The sequence below is a fragment of the Odontomachus brunneus genome, unplaced genomic scaffold (assembly GCF_010583005.1).
Source record: "Odontomachus brunneus isolate Ranch 3 - 2012 unplaced genomic scaffold, Obru_v1 Obru_scaffold_063, whole genome shotgun sequence".
NCBI classification, from domain to species: domain Eukaryota; kingdom Metazoa; phylum Arthropoda; class Insecta; order Hymenoptera; family Formicidae; genus Odontomachus; species Odontomachus brunneus.
In genome coordinates, this window is record NW_022639513.1 from 1,183,799 (window position 1) to 1,199,499 (window position 15,701).

The 15,701-nt window shown below is 42.2% G+C and overlaps 3 protein-coding genes across 7 annotated transcripts; 2 read left to right on the top strand and 1 right to left on the bottom strand.

The window, feature by feature from the left end:
• The first annotated feature begins 943 nt into the window (after nucleotides 1-943).
• On the top strand, nucleotides 944-4,903 carry LOC116846323. Its single transcript, XM_032820014.1, has 6 exons — nucleotides 944-1,226; nucleotides 1,293-1,441; nucleotides 2,341-3,091; nucleotides 3,196-3,471; nucleotides 3,542-4,103; nucleotides 4,191-4,903. The coding sequence occupies exons 3-6, from the start codon at nucleotides 2,349-2,351 to the stop codon at nucleotides 4,413-4,415; spliced, it is 1,806 nt and encodes a 601-aa protein (XP_032675905.1). The 5' UTR covers nucleotides 944-1,226; nucleotides 1,293-1,441; nucleotides 2,341-2,348; the 3' UTR covers nucleotides 4,416-4,903.
• On the bottom strand, nucleotides 4,693-14,957 carry LOC116846321 (transforming acidic coiled-coil-containing protein 3). Of its 5 annotated transcripts, none has more exons than XM_032820011.1 (7): nucleotides 14,758-14,957; nucleotides 13,669-13,843; nucleotides 6,452-8,120; nucleotides 6,066-6,370; nucleotides 5,707-5,933; nucleotides 5,319-5,630; nucleotides 4,693-5,116 (listed from the first exon to the last, which is right to left on the bottom strand). In XM_032820011.1, exons 2-7 carry the CDS (start codon nucleotides 13,780-13,782, stop codon nucleotides 4,921-4,923), a joined length of 2,823 nt encoding a protein of 940 aa, XP_032675902.1. In that variant the 5' UTR covers nucleotides 13,783-13,843; nucleotides 14,758-14,957; the 3' UTR covers nucleotides 4,693-4,920. The 5 variants fall into 5 exon arrangements, with proteins under 5 accessions (XP_032675902.1, XP_032675900.1, XP_032675901.1 ...); XM_032820009.1 differs by having other exon boundaries at nucleotides 14,670-14,957; XM_032820010.1 differs by having other exon boundaries at nucleotides 14,633-14,957.
• On the top strand, nucleotides 10,666-14,018 carry LOC116846324. Its single transcript, XM_032820015.1, has 2 exons — nucleotides 10,666-11,772; nucleotides 13,124-14,018. The coding sequence occupies exons 1-2, from the start codon at nucleotides 11,583-11,585 to the stop codon at nucleotides 13,354-13,356; spliced, it is 423 nt and encodes a 140-aa protein (XP_032675906.1). The 5' UTR covers nucleotides 10,666-11,582; the 3' UTR covers nucleotides 13,357-14,018.
• Nucleotides 14,958-15,701: the final 744 nt, after the last annotated feature.

Genomic DNA, 15,701 nt, shown 5'->3' on the forward strand with positions numbered 1-15,701 from the left:
TTTCCGCTGAACGCGCACTATGTTACATATACTATAGCATTTCTAGGAAAGGTAAGGAATCTGAACGCAGTCTTATGGCCTCGCAGCCAGCGCGATTTGCGACGCGACACGCGATATGCGATGCGCGATATCCAATGAGCATACAGCTTTTCCGGAATACCAATACGCTCATTGGATATCGCTCGTCGCATATCGTGTGTCGCGTCGCGCATCGCACTGGCTGCGAGAGCCATTAGTCCCGATCCACAATAGGTGTAGTAAGCTTTCAGCCTTAAGAAATTGATCAATTATAGTCAAATTTGAGAAGAATAATCGACTGTGATTGGTCAATTTTTTAAGGCTTAAAGTTTACTACACCTATTGTGGCTCGGGACTAACCTAAAGCAAGACAAACTTATAGCGTGTTCGACTGGCCCTGGGTTAATCGGTCTGAGAGCGAATAAGTCTCTACTAGCCAATCATAAAAATTATAAGTACTTGTTCGACCAATAAACGTAGGTTTAATAACCCAGAGTGGCTTAACCCAGTCGAACCATTCGAGCCAGTAAAATATGCAATTAGCTCAATAGCAGAAAAGTTGCAAAAAGTTATGAAAGAAAAAGTTAAAAATCTTAGAAGAATTGTATCTACCAGCCAATCGTTACGTTCGACAATACTTGTACGATGCATGTGATATTAGCTTTAGTCTAGACAAACGCAATCGTTTCATTGGCTAGATGTTATCTAAACATAATTTGTAGATGATATCTAGCCAATGAAACGACTTTATGTTTCTTGCTGAAAAGTAACTATTAAGGTGCCTGTACATGAGAGCATCGAGCATCGAGCGTTAAAGCGGTAGTCAATCAACATGTCACTTTCCGCAAGAACTATAAGTATACTTCTGGGACTTGATACATTGATTGGCTAACACTTTAACGCTCGACGCTCCTATTTAAGACTGCGTTCGGAAACGTTACTCGAGTACTCTTCCTCTCTTTTTATCTCACTCTTGTATTTCGCTCACTCTAACGCAACGGGTACATTTGGGTAATGTTTCCGAACGCAGCCTAAAGGTACGTTTATAGAATTTATTTAACGAGACGGTATGGTGACAGGTGAAATCCCGAATATATCCGAACGTGCCACGGAATTAGCCGAAGTGTTACAGTTAATCACAGCTGCGCTTCCTCGTAAAAGCCTCTGATGATGTCGACGTAGTCGCATAGCAGCTGAAAAGAGTAAACGTATGTGTCTACTTGTGGATGTAGCGCTTGTGAGTGTGCAACGGTATGATTATCCTGATCTTTCAGGATTTGAAACACAAACAAGCTTGACCCGTGGTCAGTGCTGATTATTGGACGGAAAATTAATGTTGCGTTCTAGAGAGTATTGATAATTTTCTATAAAAGAAAAAGAATAAGAGAAAGAAGGTTCTCGTGACTGTCAATATTATTGGAACGTGAGTAAATGTGAATGTATACTTATATATGTATTTGCATAAGCATTTTTTCACGGTCTCGCGTGGAAATAAACTCGTAATTTAATATCAGTCAAAAGTCTCAAAGATCAAATTATTGATTGATCATAACCGTTGGATTACTTTTTTGAATTTTTACCCGTGTGTAGTGAATGAGAGGGAGAGCGATTTTTATGTTTATTTAGCCACGACGCAGGTCATTGATAATTTTACAATAAAGAGATTATGTAAAATATTTATCCGATAAAATTAATGCATCTCGCGAAAGGTTAACGAACCTCGTGTACGACTTATGCGGATGAATGAAGGAGATTCAAGGATACTCCTTTAAGTTAGGTTAAATTCAGTTGGCCACACACATACCTTTTTTTGCCAATTATTGCTGCTGTTGGCCCGTTGTCAGATGGCAGACTATTATTAACTCGATAACTAACGGTTGTCAAAGTAAATCCCCTGGTATGTTTCATAAATCTTCACAAAGAAAATTCTATTGAAACATAATGGAGTCTGTTTACTATGCGTGTGAATATTTTCAGTATTTGATATTAAATTAATAAATAAACATTGAGACTTTTGGATGATTGATAAAGAATGAATACAGTTATTTGTTGTTCTATAAGTTGTAGAAATTATTTTTGCTCCATAGTATGTATCTTAAATATCATCAAAATAGTATTATATATAATTTAGTACATAGCTATTACAATAGAAAAAATAATATGTATAATTAAATACATGTATAATCATACATATATAATCATATACATGATTATGAAATAAGGGTTATCCTTGATTTAGTGTCATGATAAGTGCACATGTGTAGTTGTTATATTCATTATTATCTCACAAAAGATTTCTCATTAATATTTTCTATTTTTTAGAGAATGCCATGGATTGCTGTTTTGCCAGTCCAAATTATAACTCACAAATCACAGGGACATTCCCTAATGTCTCTAGTCCTGAAATGTTTGATAGTGATAGGGAAAGTGAGGTAGATGATAAAAAAGATACCACATCATCCAATGACCATGCGTTAGGAGCAATTAGCCTTGAGAAACCTTCTCAAGCTGAATTGGTTGTGAAATCAGATAATTATCTGCTAGCTAGAATTAATAAGTTTTTAAGTGGTGTTCCACCACCACCAAAACATACAATATGTCAGAGCAATTGTTCTGATTTTTTACAACGTATTCATGAAAACCGTCAATTATTCTGGATTGATTGTCCATTGCCAAATGAAAGTTTAGAGTCTGAAAGGAATGTAAAACCTACGAATCAAGTGACTTCGGAAGTAACTAATAGAAATATTTCTTATCAATGTACAAAGGGTCCTTCGAGGAATTTAACAAATGCTTTTAATGCTTGTGATTTATCAATTAATACAGATAGCACGAAATTAGATGTAAACAATGATAATGGTAGTAGTGATAATTTAAGTCTACAGTACAATCTTCCTGAGGAGACAAAAAGTTCAATAAATGGAATGATACAGACAATTAAAGTTCCATCAATTGAGAATAACTCAAATGTATTTAAAAAACAATCTCCTCTCCTATATCACACAATTAGTGAAGTCGAAACTACAGCTTTAACATGGCCTCAGGCATTCTCTCATAAATTCCATGGCATACAGTATGTTAACACTTCTAATTATTAAAAATATTATTAAAAATATTAAAAATATAATTCTATACCTTATTTATATATATATATATTTCTTTTTTTATATTTCTCAGCTACAACAGAAACAAGGCTATGGAAGAATTTGAGAATTTAACAATTAAATTATGTGAAAGGTACATAGGAGCAGAAACACAGTCAACTTGTAATATATGGTTTTCGAAACAGCCAACAGGAAGTCCGAGAAAACGAAGTTTACTGGCCAAGCGTGAGAACGGTCAGAGCCCGGGAAAAAGATTGACATACTTAGCCAGAAGACGCAGGACCTTTTCTAGTGCTAATTTACAAGGATTGGGCGTCACCGACAAAAGACAGTTAATGTTACAGATTAGGTGCGTGTTGGAGGAAATACTATGGCATTAAAAAAAATAGAAGGATAAATTTTATACTCTTAAAATTTAGGAAACCTATATGTAAAAAGGGAAAAAGTCCCAAGGGTAAGAGTTCAAGAGGTAAGAGTCCAAGAGGTAAAAGTCCACGGGGTAAAAGTCCACGAGGAAAGAGCCCACGAGGCAAAAGTCCGAGAAATTCGGCACTGAAGAGAGTGACACGGAGATTAACGTTGGACGGGTCGAGTCCGCGTAAATCTAAGCTGGAAACTTCGAGACGCGCGTTATTTCAAAGCCCTCCCACGGATCACGCTGGTCCCAGTAAATTATTAAATGCAAGCAATGCGGATACTCTTAAAATCAAACGCGTTCTGTTCCCGCCGACACACAAGAAGGAAACCGAGTCCGACAATACGGAACAGACACTCTTGAAAGAAAGCAGAAAAAGAAAGTGTGACGAGGAACTACAAGGACCACGAATCAAGTGGGCGAAGAGTTTGTCTTTTGACTGCACGCACGAATTAGAGAATAGCTCGAAAGTTATATGGGATAGACATTCATCGAGTAATATTTTATTAAAGAATGAAATGTCTTTTAATCAAGAAAGAAACGAACTCAGCGATGTACACAGAAAAGTATGTCGTCTCTTTTGCTGGCTTCGATATATTTATTGTACACTCGATGGATACTCGATGCTAATTTTTTGGTTTACTTATTTTCAGAAGTTACTTTGGGCAGTTGCAGAGGCATTACGAAGCAAAGGCATCGGTATGAATCATCCGAGATTTAAGCCATACGCTGCGAATCTGGCGCGCACAATAAAAAAACTTATGCCTGATCTCGAAAATAAGAATATCCCGCGGAAACCTGGTAGTACAAGCGAACGTATGTTGAAATTAGCTAAGCATCACGTACTGTTCCTTATAGACACTAGATCAACGGATTGACAGTTCTTGTCGATACAAGTAGTAAAATGTGGAAAATTGTCCGAAATTTTCTCTTCGGCGAAGTGGATATCAAGCGACTACGTATGGTTACTTATAAGTTTAGCCGACGTGTGTTTTACACACTATGACTTTTATTTAATTTAATCTATAAAATAATCTAGGAAAGGATGAAATGTGTACCATAGTAACAATGTAAGATCTAAAAACGGGATTTGTATGCTGTTACATTCATTTTGGAGGGTATTAAATATTTTTTAACCATACAAAAGCGAGAGCGTGTTTTTAATATGCATAATTTTATTAGCTTTAAAATAGTTATATATCACAACTTATAAATAATTAATAAAAGTCGCTCTTTCGAAGTGAAACGAAATTTGCAATTAAAAATTCGACAAATTAACGCATGTATACATACATCAATCACATCTAACATATAGTTATATCTAAGACAGTGAGGACGAGTAAAAAAATAAAGACTAATCGCGATACTTCGTTATAATTATTTTCACTCTTGATTTCCGTGACCGACCCTGGCAATAACCTCGTCTAGAATTTTCGCGAGTTCTTTGTTCTCCTTGGTTTTCTGTTCCACAAGTTCCGCGAGCGAATTGCTCTTGAGTTCCGCTTTTCTTATCATCGCATGCAGTTTCACCGTCTCCGCTTCGTTTTGCTTTCGTATTCCGTCCAACTCCAGATTAGCTCTAAAATTAGAAAGAACATATTTATTTCCTCGAGAGACGCAAGAGACGGCGTATATCCCCCGCAGGAGAAATCTATAGTTTGTCTTTTTTTTTTATAAAAAAATTCCGTCTAATTATGGAATGGCTTTTATACCGGAGGCCTTTGATAAGTAACGAAGTTCTTTTTTTATAAATAAAATGACAAGGATCCTCGATCGCATACTTTTCTAGCTGAGCCATTGCGTGGTCCTTCAGTTGATCATACCGCGTCTCCAACGTCTTTATAGTATCTACATTCTCCTGTACACTTTCTTTTAATACAGTTTCATTATTTTTGTACACTGATACAACCCCTTTGAGCCTCTCGTATTTTTGGTGTACATCATTGAACGCCGCTTCCGTATTAGTCAGATGACGATTCGTAGCTTGCAGCTCTTCTTGCAGTTTCGCCTTCTCTTGTTCGAAGTTCGTGCGATCCCTCTCCCGCTCGGTAAGTAATCTGCTAATCGACTTCTCGTATTCTTCCACGACGACACTAGAGCCATTATTTTCACATGTAATTGACTCTAAACGTAATTTATTATTAAAAAAAAAAAAAAAAAATCGCTTACCTCATCTGAGATTTCATTTTTATTTCTTGTGCTACTTGTGCTTGCAGTTTATTCATTTTTTCTTGGGAGGTTGCGTTTTGCTTTTCCAATTCTGCTGCGTATTTTTTTTGCTTGTCTAATTCCTCCTCTAATCGTAGAACCGTCGACTTTACAAGTCCAAGTTCCTCGGCTATATTTATATCGGCAATAAGTGGTGCGTCGGATTTAGGCTCTTCTACTGGTTGTTCCTGAGGAAAAATTTCTTCTTGTTAACGATAGACTCAAGATAGTGTATTTAAAATATATATTTAATGTACATATTAACTGTGCGTGTGACGACTGGAAATTAAAAAAGAAAGAGCAGATATATTTTAACTTACATTTTTTTCTTGAGCTTCCTCTAACTTCTGCACCGTCCCACTAGGCAGAGGGCTATAAAAGAGCAGTCTGTCTATAGCTGCTATGGCAGGATTACGTTTTGGTGTAACAACGTTAGGGAGTGGCGACTCGTTTTTGTCATTCTGTTCTTCGTTAATCGGTTGAGCGTTCCCTTGAGGCAACATAATGGCATTCGATACCAATGGGTCAAACTTAACGTACAAAGATTCTTTTCTAAGACGATCTATTGGATGGCTGGAGTTACTGCGCGCTAGCAAGAAATCAAACGTCGAGGGATCTTGAAAAACTGTAAAGCGAAATTCACTCGATCAATAAATATCTCACATGTGTTTACTTAAAAAGTTTCTAAAGAGAAACTTGCACTTACTCGTGGATGTTGCACTGACAAACGTATTTGCTTCCTCCGCGAGCTCCAGCGAGGAATTGAGCAGATCATTAGTAACTTCCTCCGCTGTGGATTTAAATTCCTCAAAACTCGATTTTTCCGTGGATAATGTCAACGTGGTGCTCTGTCGTTGAGGTTTAAAATTTAAGTACTGGTCTTCAATCGACGCGGTCGCGAAGTCTACATCGAACTCTTGTAACGTAAGCGTACGATCGAGAGTCTCATCAATGGATATCTCCTTCTTTGCAACCGTTGAAGTTGTATTTTCCACAAAATCTTCGTCCTTTTGTATAATTACAGTCTCTGACGGGTCTTGTTGTTCTATGACCTCGTTACATATGGCAATATCTTCTTTAGGTGCAAAAGTTTGCGTTTCACTCAATGCTGCACTATTATTTACTTCTAAATTTTGCGTGTCAAGGCTAGTCTGCAGATTTTCTTGAACTTCCAATATTCCCGATTCTGTAATATTGCTCAATAACTGAATGCTGTTCTCTTGTTGATCTAACTGAGGAGAACCTTGTTCCTTGCCAATTTCGCTCTTTTCTGCTTGAGCATCAGAGCTATTTACAATTACCTGCGTTAATGATCTTCGATCGGTATCATCAGCAGGTGATAACGCTGCCAGCGCTGATGCGTTTTTTGCGGGTCCCGGTAAATCCTGCGCACTATTATCTTTCAATTTATCATCGGTGTTTTCTAAGGGTGACGATACGCTAGATATATTGGGTAACAAATATGGATCCTCCGCATATTGCGCCAATAGAACCTCCGATGTGGACGGAGCGGAAATATGGGTAGCGCACGATTCGAAATCTTCCGACGACAATGTCTCGGCACTTTCTACCGTTTGCTCTTCATTAACAGTGGCCGCACTAGCGAACGAATTGTCTGGTGAAATGGCGGTTGTTACATCCAACTGATCACTATCCACATTATTCGCAGCTGATGAATCCTTTATCGTACTAGTCGTGATGCTGCATGTCTCAGCCTCACTCGTTGTATCATCACTTTCCTGCGGCGGAACAGACCTCTCGATTGACTCTTCTGCCTGCGGTACGTATTCTTCCGTGGGGCTCACGGACTGCTTATCATCAGCAGAAAGCGTGCTACTAGACGCCGAAGTATGGGTCTGATTCAACGACACGTGCGTCGTGTTGTGAGATTGGGAATTCGTCTCGATCACCTGCGACTCATTACCGATGATCACGGTGGTGTTAGGCTTCAGCAAGTCCTCGGTGAGAGAACAATCGCTCGTGTGAAACTGTGACTCGTCCGTGGCGGACGTGAAGGTCTGGTCTTGACTGAGATTCAGATCCTGCGAGACGTCAGGCGCGTCCACGTATATCTGCTCGTTTCCCAAGCGAATTTCAGCGCACCCGAGGATCAGGTCCTCCACGCCGGGAATGTTGGAGTTTGTGTAAGAGGTGTTCGCGATGTCATCTGGAGTGTCGAACGACGAGTCCGGGCATATACCGCTGCTGCTCTTGGTGCTGAGGGTGCTGCTGAGGCTGTGGAAGCTGCTGGCCGACGACAAGCTCTCCGGAACCAAGCACGTGACGGCTGATCCTACGTCGGCGAATTCGCGGGCAAAACGAACCTTGACCTCATGCTCCGCTGTCTTCGGCACAGGACTGTCGTTGCCGCCGCTCTGAAAATATAAGACGCATTAGAACGCCTCACGGGAGTTCACCGTGTCCGGAATTGAATGAAGTATCCGCCGAGCACGTTTCGTGGTAAATGCGTGAGAATGAGAATCTCCTTTAAAAAAGGAACGTAGGGAATTCTCCGAATCCGTCGGCATTGAGAGAGGCTCCCCACGACCTTTGAGTCGCGTGATTTAACGGGTGATCGCGAGGAATGTTTGACAGGAAACGCCCGCTCGAAGGTGTACGACGCAATATACCGTCGGCGTGGGCGACGGAGACGCTCTCGAGTTCGCTGTGGAACGATGGAGAAGTCTATTGATGTACTCCATGCCGAAGTCGCAGGCGACGTGTAGTCCGCGAGACGTTGGCGTTTACTGCCTCGCGACTACGTCGTCAGAAGATCAGCTGACAGCGGGTCTGGCGATTTTCGAGAAACAAATTGCGCAACCACCTCGCGCCTCGCTCAGGCTAATTATAAGACACCGATAGACGGCGAGAAAGAGAGAGAGAGAGAGAAAGAGAGAGAGAGAGAGATAGAGGATGAAGAGAGAAAGGTTTCACCAGCGTGGACCGTCAGTCCCGCTCGTTTTCACGAGACAGCGACAGTGAGAGAAGGTATTCCACTGGAAAGCACATCATGGCTGGTTTACGCTGGTCTACAGCGGAGACAAGAGATGCCGGAAATTGTAGACGTCTTCAGTTCGCGCGGCCTGAAGTGTAACGGTATCGAGGGGATTCATTGCGATTAAGTATTCGATAAGTGCGGAGCAGCACGAGTGATCGCGAAGTTGAAAGGTCACCGGAACGCTCACAGCCGGAAAGATCGGAATAAATGTTCGATTCGAATTATTCGTTCTTCCATTCGCGTGACGTCTATCTATAGAATGTCTGACGCTAAGTGTTCCATACTTCGTATACACGTAGACTAGATCAGACTGAACAGAACTGAAGTTCCTCTACCATTTTGCAAACTACGTAAAATTTAAAGTTATTAATCGAAGAACACACTGGTGCATCATTGAGCGCGATTATCCGTAAATTTTCTTTAATAACTAAAAAATCTATATGCAAAATGACAGAGGACTTTCTCATTCAGTTTAACTTAATCTACAAGCACACGATAGCAGGCGTCGCTATCGTAATTCATCTGCCATATCGCGAATCATTAGCCAATCTTCTTTGATTAATAACTCGAAATTTTACATGGTTGTTTGCAAAATGGTAGAGGAACTTCGCGCTCAGTTTGAACTAATACACGTGTACACACAAAGTATGGGACATTTAGCGTCAGACACTCTGTATAATTAACGACCAAGAAGCGTACGCCTGCACACGATATCCAACTTGGCCGACCACGCGCGAACAACTGCGCTCGCTCACACAGACCGATAGGATAAACCAACATTACGAAACTATAACGACGGCAGGAAGGAAGGACGGAGAGGAGACGTCCTTACTGCTCGATGCACAACGAGTTCGCGATGAACGATCTTATCTTGGACGCGGTAATTGACTGACAACCGAGTATTTGCGCTGCGTTGCACGTCGAGCAAAACAATTCTCGCGTGACGTGCGGCAGGTGGGGAAACGATTGAGGAAACAATAATTAGACGTCTCGTTACTGCCGGCCTAGTCGCCGGGTTACCTTCGGCAGAAGATTCCCCATGATCCTCGTGGGACCTCCACTTTCGGCTGTCACCGGCGCGCAACGTGCTCCCATATTTACACGCGGGGTTCACAGAACCCCACGGTGAGACAGTCTTCCCCTTCTATGCTTTTACCCTTGACACGGATTGTCCTCCGCCGTAGAGGCGCACGAGTCTGGATCTTTAAATTCGACGCCGACATTGCAACACACACCCTCGCGACTCGGAACGTGCCCCGTCGGTGCGACGTGACGCGGATACTTCGATCTCATTTTTCCCGACCATGCGCCGATATTATTTTCGACACAGTCGGACTTTCTCTCTTCTTCCGCCGTAGTATCGAGACCATGACTCATTGCATTCGTCAACGTAATGTCTAACGTAACGCGTTGCTGTGGCGATCGTTGTGCTCGAGAGCGTCGAATTCTTGTTGCAGTGTTGCTCTATCTAGGAAGACGAAAAACAGGCCGATCGCCGCAGGCGGAATGTAAAATTGATTCTTTTTCTTTTTCCTGGAGAAGGTCAGAGGTCAACGAACGAGAGACAATGCGCGCGGGGTAGACGCGCGGACGGACGGACGACAATCGAGCCTAATTCACGGCGAAACACGCGTCTCTCGCGTCGTCTCCTTATTCGGCGCGCTCTTGACACATCATCGGGACGGCAAGGCGACTACTGCAGTGACTCATTCTCGTTTGATCGCGTTGACAGAGAAAGAGAGCTCCAACACTATCTCAGGGTGTGTCTCTTATCCCTCTTCTAAGTCAGACACAAACCCTTTCTCTGAAACTCTTTTTCTCTCTCTCTCTCTCTTATAAAAAGCGTGCCACTTAACGCTTAGACGCGAGTGATGATGGTTTTCAGCTACATTAGACGGCGCATGCTATTGGCGTGCAAGCACCTTCGTAAGTAGGTGCGCACTATTCTTATCGCGGCAATATTGCGTCATTATATCGGATCGGATATTAACCCTTGCGAGGAAAACATATTGATTGATAGACATCTGTTGGGGCTTATCATATATATGTCTATCTGATATCTATAATTATAAGAAAAAAAAAAGAAACCAATTTGTCATCGATAGGAAATTATACGGTACAAAGATCCGGACACACAGATACGCGTGATCCATATAGCGTGGATTTTTTGCAAAGCTATAGTTAAATGGCACGCTCGACTGCACGTATGACAAATAACCAGCAGACGGATAATCACGGGTGACAGCGATAAGCGATGCGAGAAGATCAGAGCGGTAAGACTACACCGCGGCAAGTGTCAAATCCAGGCCTTTCACGATCAATTCCAGAATTCGACGCTCTCCTAGGCGCCCCGAAAGCCATAACGGTCGACCGTGTTGTCCCGACGAGAGCGGAAGGTGGAGGACCTCTTCCGCGGAAACGGGCCCAAAATTAAGGCCCGCGGCCCAGGCGGGAGGTCAACGGCAGATATCTCTCGTCAAAATTCTAATAATAGCTCAACGCCCGCGTTCCCTAGTCAATACTTCAGACATCCACCACCACGACCAATCACTACTACTACTACCACTATCGCCGCTGCCGTCGTAGTCGTCGGAACAACACGTTCGAGCCAGCGCGGCGCACACGTACGTGCATGTGCACGCGCAAGAAGCCGACGCTGCCGAGGAGGAACAGGCCGTAGGTGCAAAGGGAAAGATAAACGGCGATCGCCTCACCTTTCACGAGCCTTTTCGGAAAGATCCTCGGCGTGTGAGGAGCCTCACAGGACGACGTTGTCGCGCGTTAATCGAACTTTCGGCAAAGGCTGCGCCGCAAGCAACATCGTCTTCACCACGCCACGATGATGCGTACTAACATTCTCTGCACCGAGCCGCGGTACCGACCAGCCGCGCACACGCCGTACGGACATTATGCCGCAAAGATCACCAACTATGGAAGTGGTGGGAACAGGACTATCGGCCAACGAGCCACGCGTGAGAGCGGTGTGAACGAGCGGCGTGGCGCTATCTGGAGCAACGCGGGAATACTCGGTAATGAAACGTCCCGTGATAAAGCAAGTATCCGCTAAGTGCACCATGATCGCGAACGAAGAATACGGCGGAGGCTCGTCGGAAGAGCGTCAATGGGACGGCTCTTGATGAAAGTGTGCGCTGATAATATCACTTATATCGCTAATTATTCTTCTAACGGCACGTCTGGCTCACTCGCTTAGCGTCTAATCGATTTCTTCTCTCTTTCGTCGTGTCGTAAGCTATAATCGTTAAAATAGAAAATTAGAAAAATTTATGCTGCTTCGAAAACCTCGCAGTTACCTTCTGGAGGTCTCAATTTGCATCGAAATAATTCATAGCCAATCCTTCATATGCGCGAAAGCTTAAGGAATTCATTAGAGATTAGTAATCGATTCAATGCAGAATTAGCGTCGTGCAAATGTTCACGTAATGTGGGCGATGTGATGAAATGGGTAAATTGCTTTGCAACACTGGCGAGTGTGCAATCACGACGCAGAGGGATGCAAGGCGAGATAAAGCGCCGAGATTATCGCTATAAATATTTTGCTGTACAATATACAATGCGTGAATCTTGTCGGAACATAATTGGATAGATCCAATCTAGGAAAACGCAATGTCATGTAGAATATCATATTTTATGCGACTCGCGTACATCATATCAAATCACAAGACGATTCTATATCCGCTTGGCAAATTTGATTTCACTCCACGCACGTGACGCGACAATGTGTCGCGGAAAGAATGGTCACAATCAAGGTTGGGCGTTTGCAATTTTTTTTTATTATAATGGTCTATGTCTATGTGTAGATTGTAAATTATGTATGAGAATTATGTATGATCATCTATGCAATGAGATAACCTATAGATATTGCTTAAAGAACGTACGATTTGCTAAAAAATTAATTTAAAAAAGTTATATTTTTATTCAATTTTGACGTAAATTAATATTGACAAAGTTATAAACATTGCTTTCTAGATTATGTTGGAATCTATAAAAGTCTCTGGTTATATATTCTTTACCTTTAGATTAAGTTTATCAATCTGTCGCACAATAAGATGAAAATTTCTTGCAATTTATCTTTCTTAAGCAATATATTTTAAATTAATATCTAAGACCAATACAGCAATTGTGTCCGATAATTTCATTAAATTTTTTTCACATTTATGTTTCTACGGTACCATCCCCTAATAAAAATCTTATATTTCTTTAGAGTTACATCACAGTTTATCAATTTCCCATCGTATCTAAAACGAATTCTAGTTGAAATATGCTACGAGGTGGTGAGATCGTGTTTGAACTAGTTTAATAACAGTACTCGCAAATCGTGCACGGGGAAAGAAAGCTAAACGAAATTTATTTGAATTACAGATTACAATGTCTTGGCTATTTCTGGAGAAAGCGATCGTCGAAATCTAAGTCGCGAATTCTTCTGTATCGCGCGAGGAAACGTTCGGGGATTTAGCGCTGCAACGCGACCAGAGCTCGATCGCACGGCCAAATCCGCGTTCCTTATGCGCGCCAAAGGAATACTCCCCGCATGGCGGGAAGCGAAACTTATTTTTGTTTCAAGGTACTCCTGGAGATACGGAGTTTATTTATAGGGATACATTCTTCGGTCCGCGACTGTCAGACACGAAAACAGAGAGGCGAGCGTGAGGAAGGATGAAAGGCGGAGACGCGATAAGAGAAGGATGGGGGACGCGGTCGGCCTGCCGCGGCTGCTGTTTTAATTAATCTCGCACAGTCGCACTAATTAACATCGCCGCAAACAAACGTGAGAAGTATCGTCGTGAAAGTGCACGCCGTTCTCGCCGTGCAACCCTCGTACGATTTTCTGAATTGCACTCACAATATAAGGTGAAAATACATATAATAGCAAAATGAAAGATTTGATAATTCGTAGAAAAGTATACCTTTTGTCGAGGGAGAAGATTCTGTGTCGAATTGTGGAGACTTGCGGTGATTTCTTTCAGCACCACTCTCTTGCCTTCGCGAGCAGTTCCACCGGCGCTCCTCGGGCTTGACATTTTGTTGACAATTAATTGGATCTTTTCGATGAAATGCCGGAAATTCGTCTGTCTCGGTTTCCTAACGGAAAATACCGTAGATAATGTCGTTTCTTTTCTTGATAAGAAATCGATTCTATAAAGATGATTTGACAAAAATCAGACGTAATGTCTAAATATTTCGTTTTGTTGTTAAACTGATTACTGATATCTGCTTCAAAATGTGTATTTTTAATAAAAAGAGCTGACGCTGTTGATTCTCACTCGTGTTACTCGCGTGAAGTTATCTCGCACGTCGTAACGCGGGATCTCCCCGAGCATCGAGCTTGCTGTCGCGAGAAGTTTGTGAGGAATAACAGATCGTTTCAGTTTGTAGCTTCTACGCCACCCTATTTCTCTCTCGGGCTGAGACAAAACAAACCAAGATCGCGGCAAAACGACGTTGACTTTCATCGAACCCGCAATTAATTGACGTTTAATCGACAAACCGGAAACTGCCAACTTCTACTTATCATTATTATTTTCCAGTGATAACCAAAATATAACTACTCTTTATGCTTTAGCAAAATAGAGCTGTCAGTGCTTTATTGGAAGCGATTTGTTGTATTAATACACGTAACAAAGAAATGAGAATTTTTTTCTTTGATTTTAACAACAAACTGTCTTCTATCGTTCACTTGGTAACTCTTTCAGTTGAGCTAATCGTCAATTAGATCAATCAGAACGCGATGAAAGTCACCCTGACTCTGTTGCTCTTTCACCTCCTTCCCCCCCGCCCTAACCAAAAACTTGAGCGAAACTTCGCACATACCTCGATCAAGTAAATTCGTACGAGCAAGAACGGGGATGAACGAGACGTGAATTTACTTACGGAGAGTCGAGACACACACACACATACACATACACACATTCGAGGACCACCAAGTTCGCACTTGCACTCCTTGTTGCACCCAGCCTCTGTGAACAAAGAGGATCCGTGCCGAGATGCGTACTCACACTCGCACTTGTCACTCGAGACGCAGCTGCACCAGGTCCGACAACGTCGACATCAACGGCGATCGAGTCGATGAACGCGTGTATCCTCGCGCACGCCTGACCACGTTCGATCTTCACGATCTAGCGTTCGCGCGAACAAGCGAGTCAATTTCGTCGCAGAGTCCTTTCGCTTGCTAACGGTCGGCCGGTCGTTTGATAACTTGAACGCGACGCAGCGACGAATCAGAACGCGCCGCTGTGTTCCACGGCGTTGCGAGCGCGGCGCCACTCGGACGTTCCCCACCTGTCGGTAAGGTAGAACATATCGAGCCGCGCGATATTAATCGATTGTCGTTCAATTTGAAATCCGGACGCCTCGCGTCGTATTCGCGCGCCCAAAAGCGCTGCTCGGTCACTCCAACGTCGCTATTGGACGTATGCCGGCGAATCCTTTTCTCCTGTTTGCGTTGTTTTCAGGACCTATTGTCGGGAATAGGGCGGAGAATGTCGAGGAAAATCGAAGACGGCCGTTGAATCGTTAATATGCGGCAGAAGCGCGCGAAAATTCGCTTTCAGAAGATATAGTTTCCTCCTTCGTTTCATTTTTCTGTATCTTTCTTGCATCTTATTCTTTTTTGACATAATCGATTCTAATCATTTAATGGATCAAACGAAGTCATCCTGGACGGGTTTTCGAAGGTAACAATCCTTTTCAGTGTTGTAAGTTTACAAATGTTTATTGTCAAACTCCTCATACAAATATGTATAAACCGCCACATTATTACATACTGGACAATGCAAATTCACCACAAAATTTTATAATGCTTAACTCGTTAAAGATTATTAGTCTTGCTTCATCTTTTTTTATTATTATTATTATTTTACTATCGCACTCAATCCTATCATACATCCTTCGCCATTCACTCTCAATTTAAGAATACGAATATTTTTTTTTTCTTTTTAAT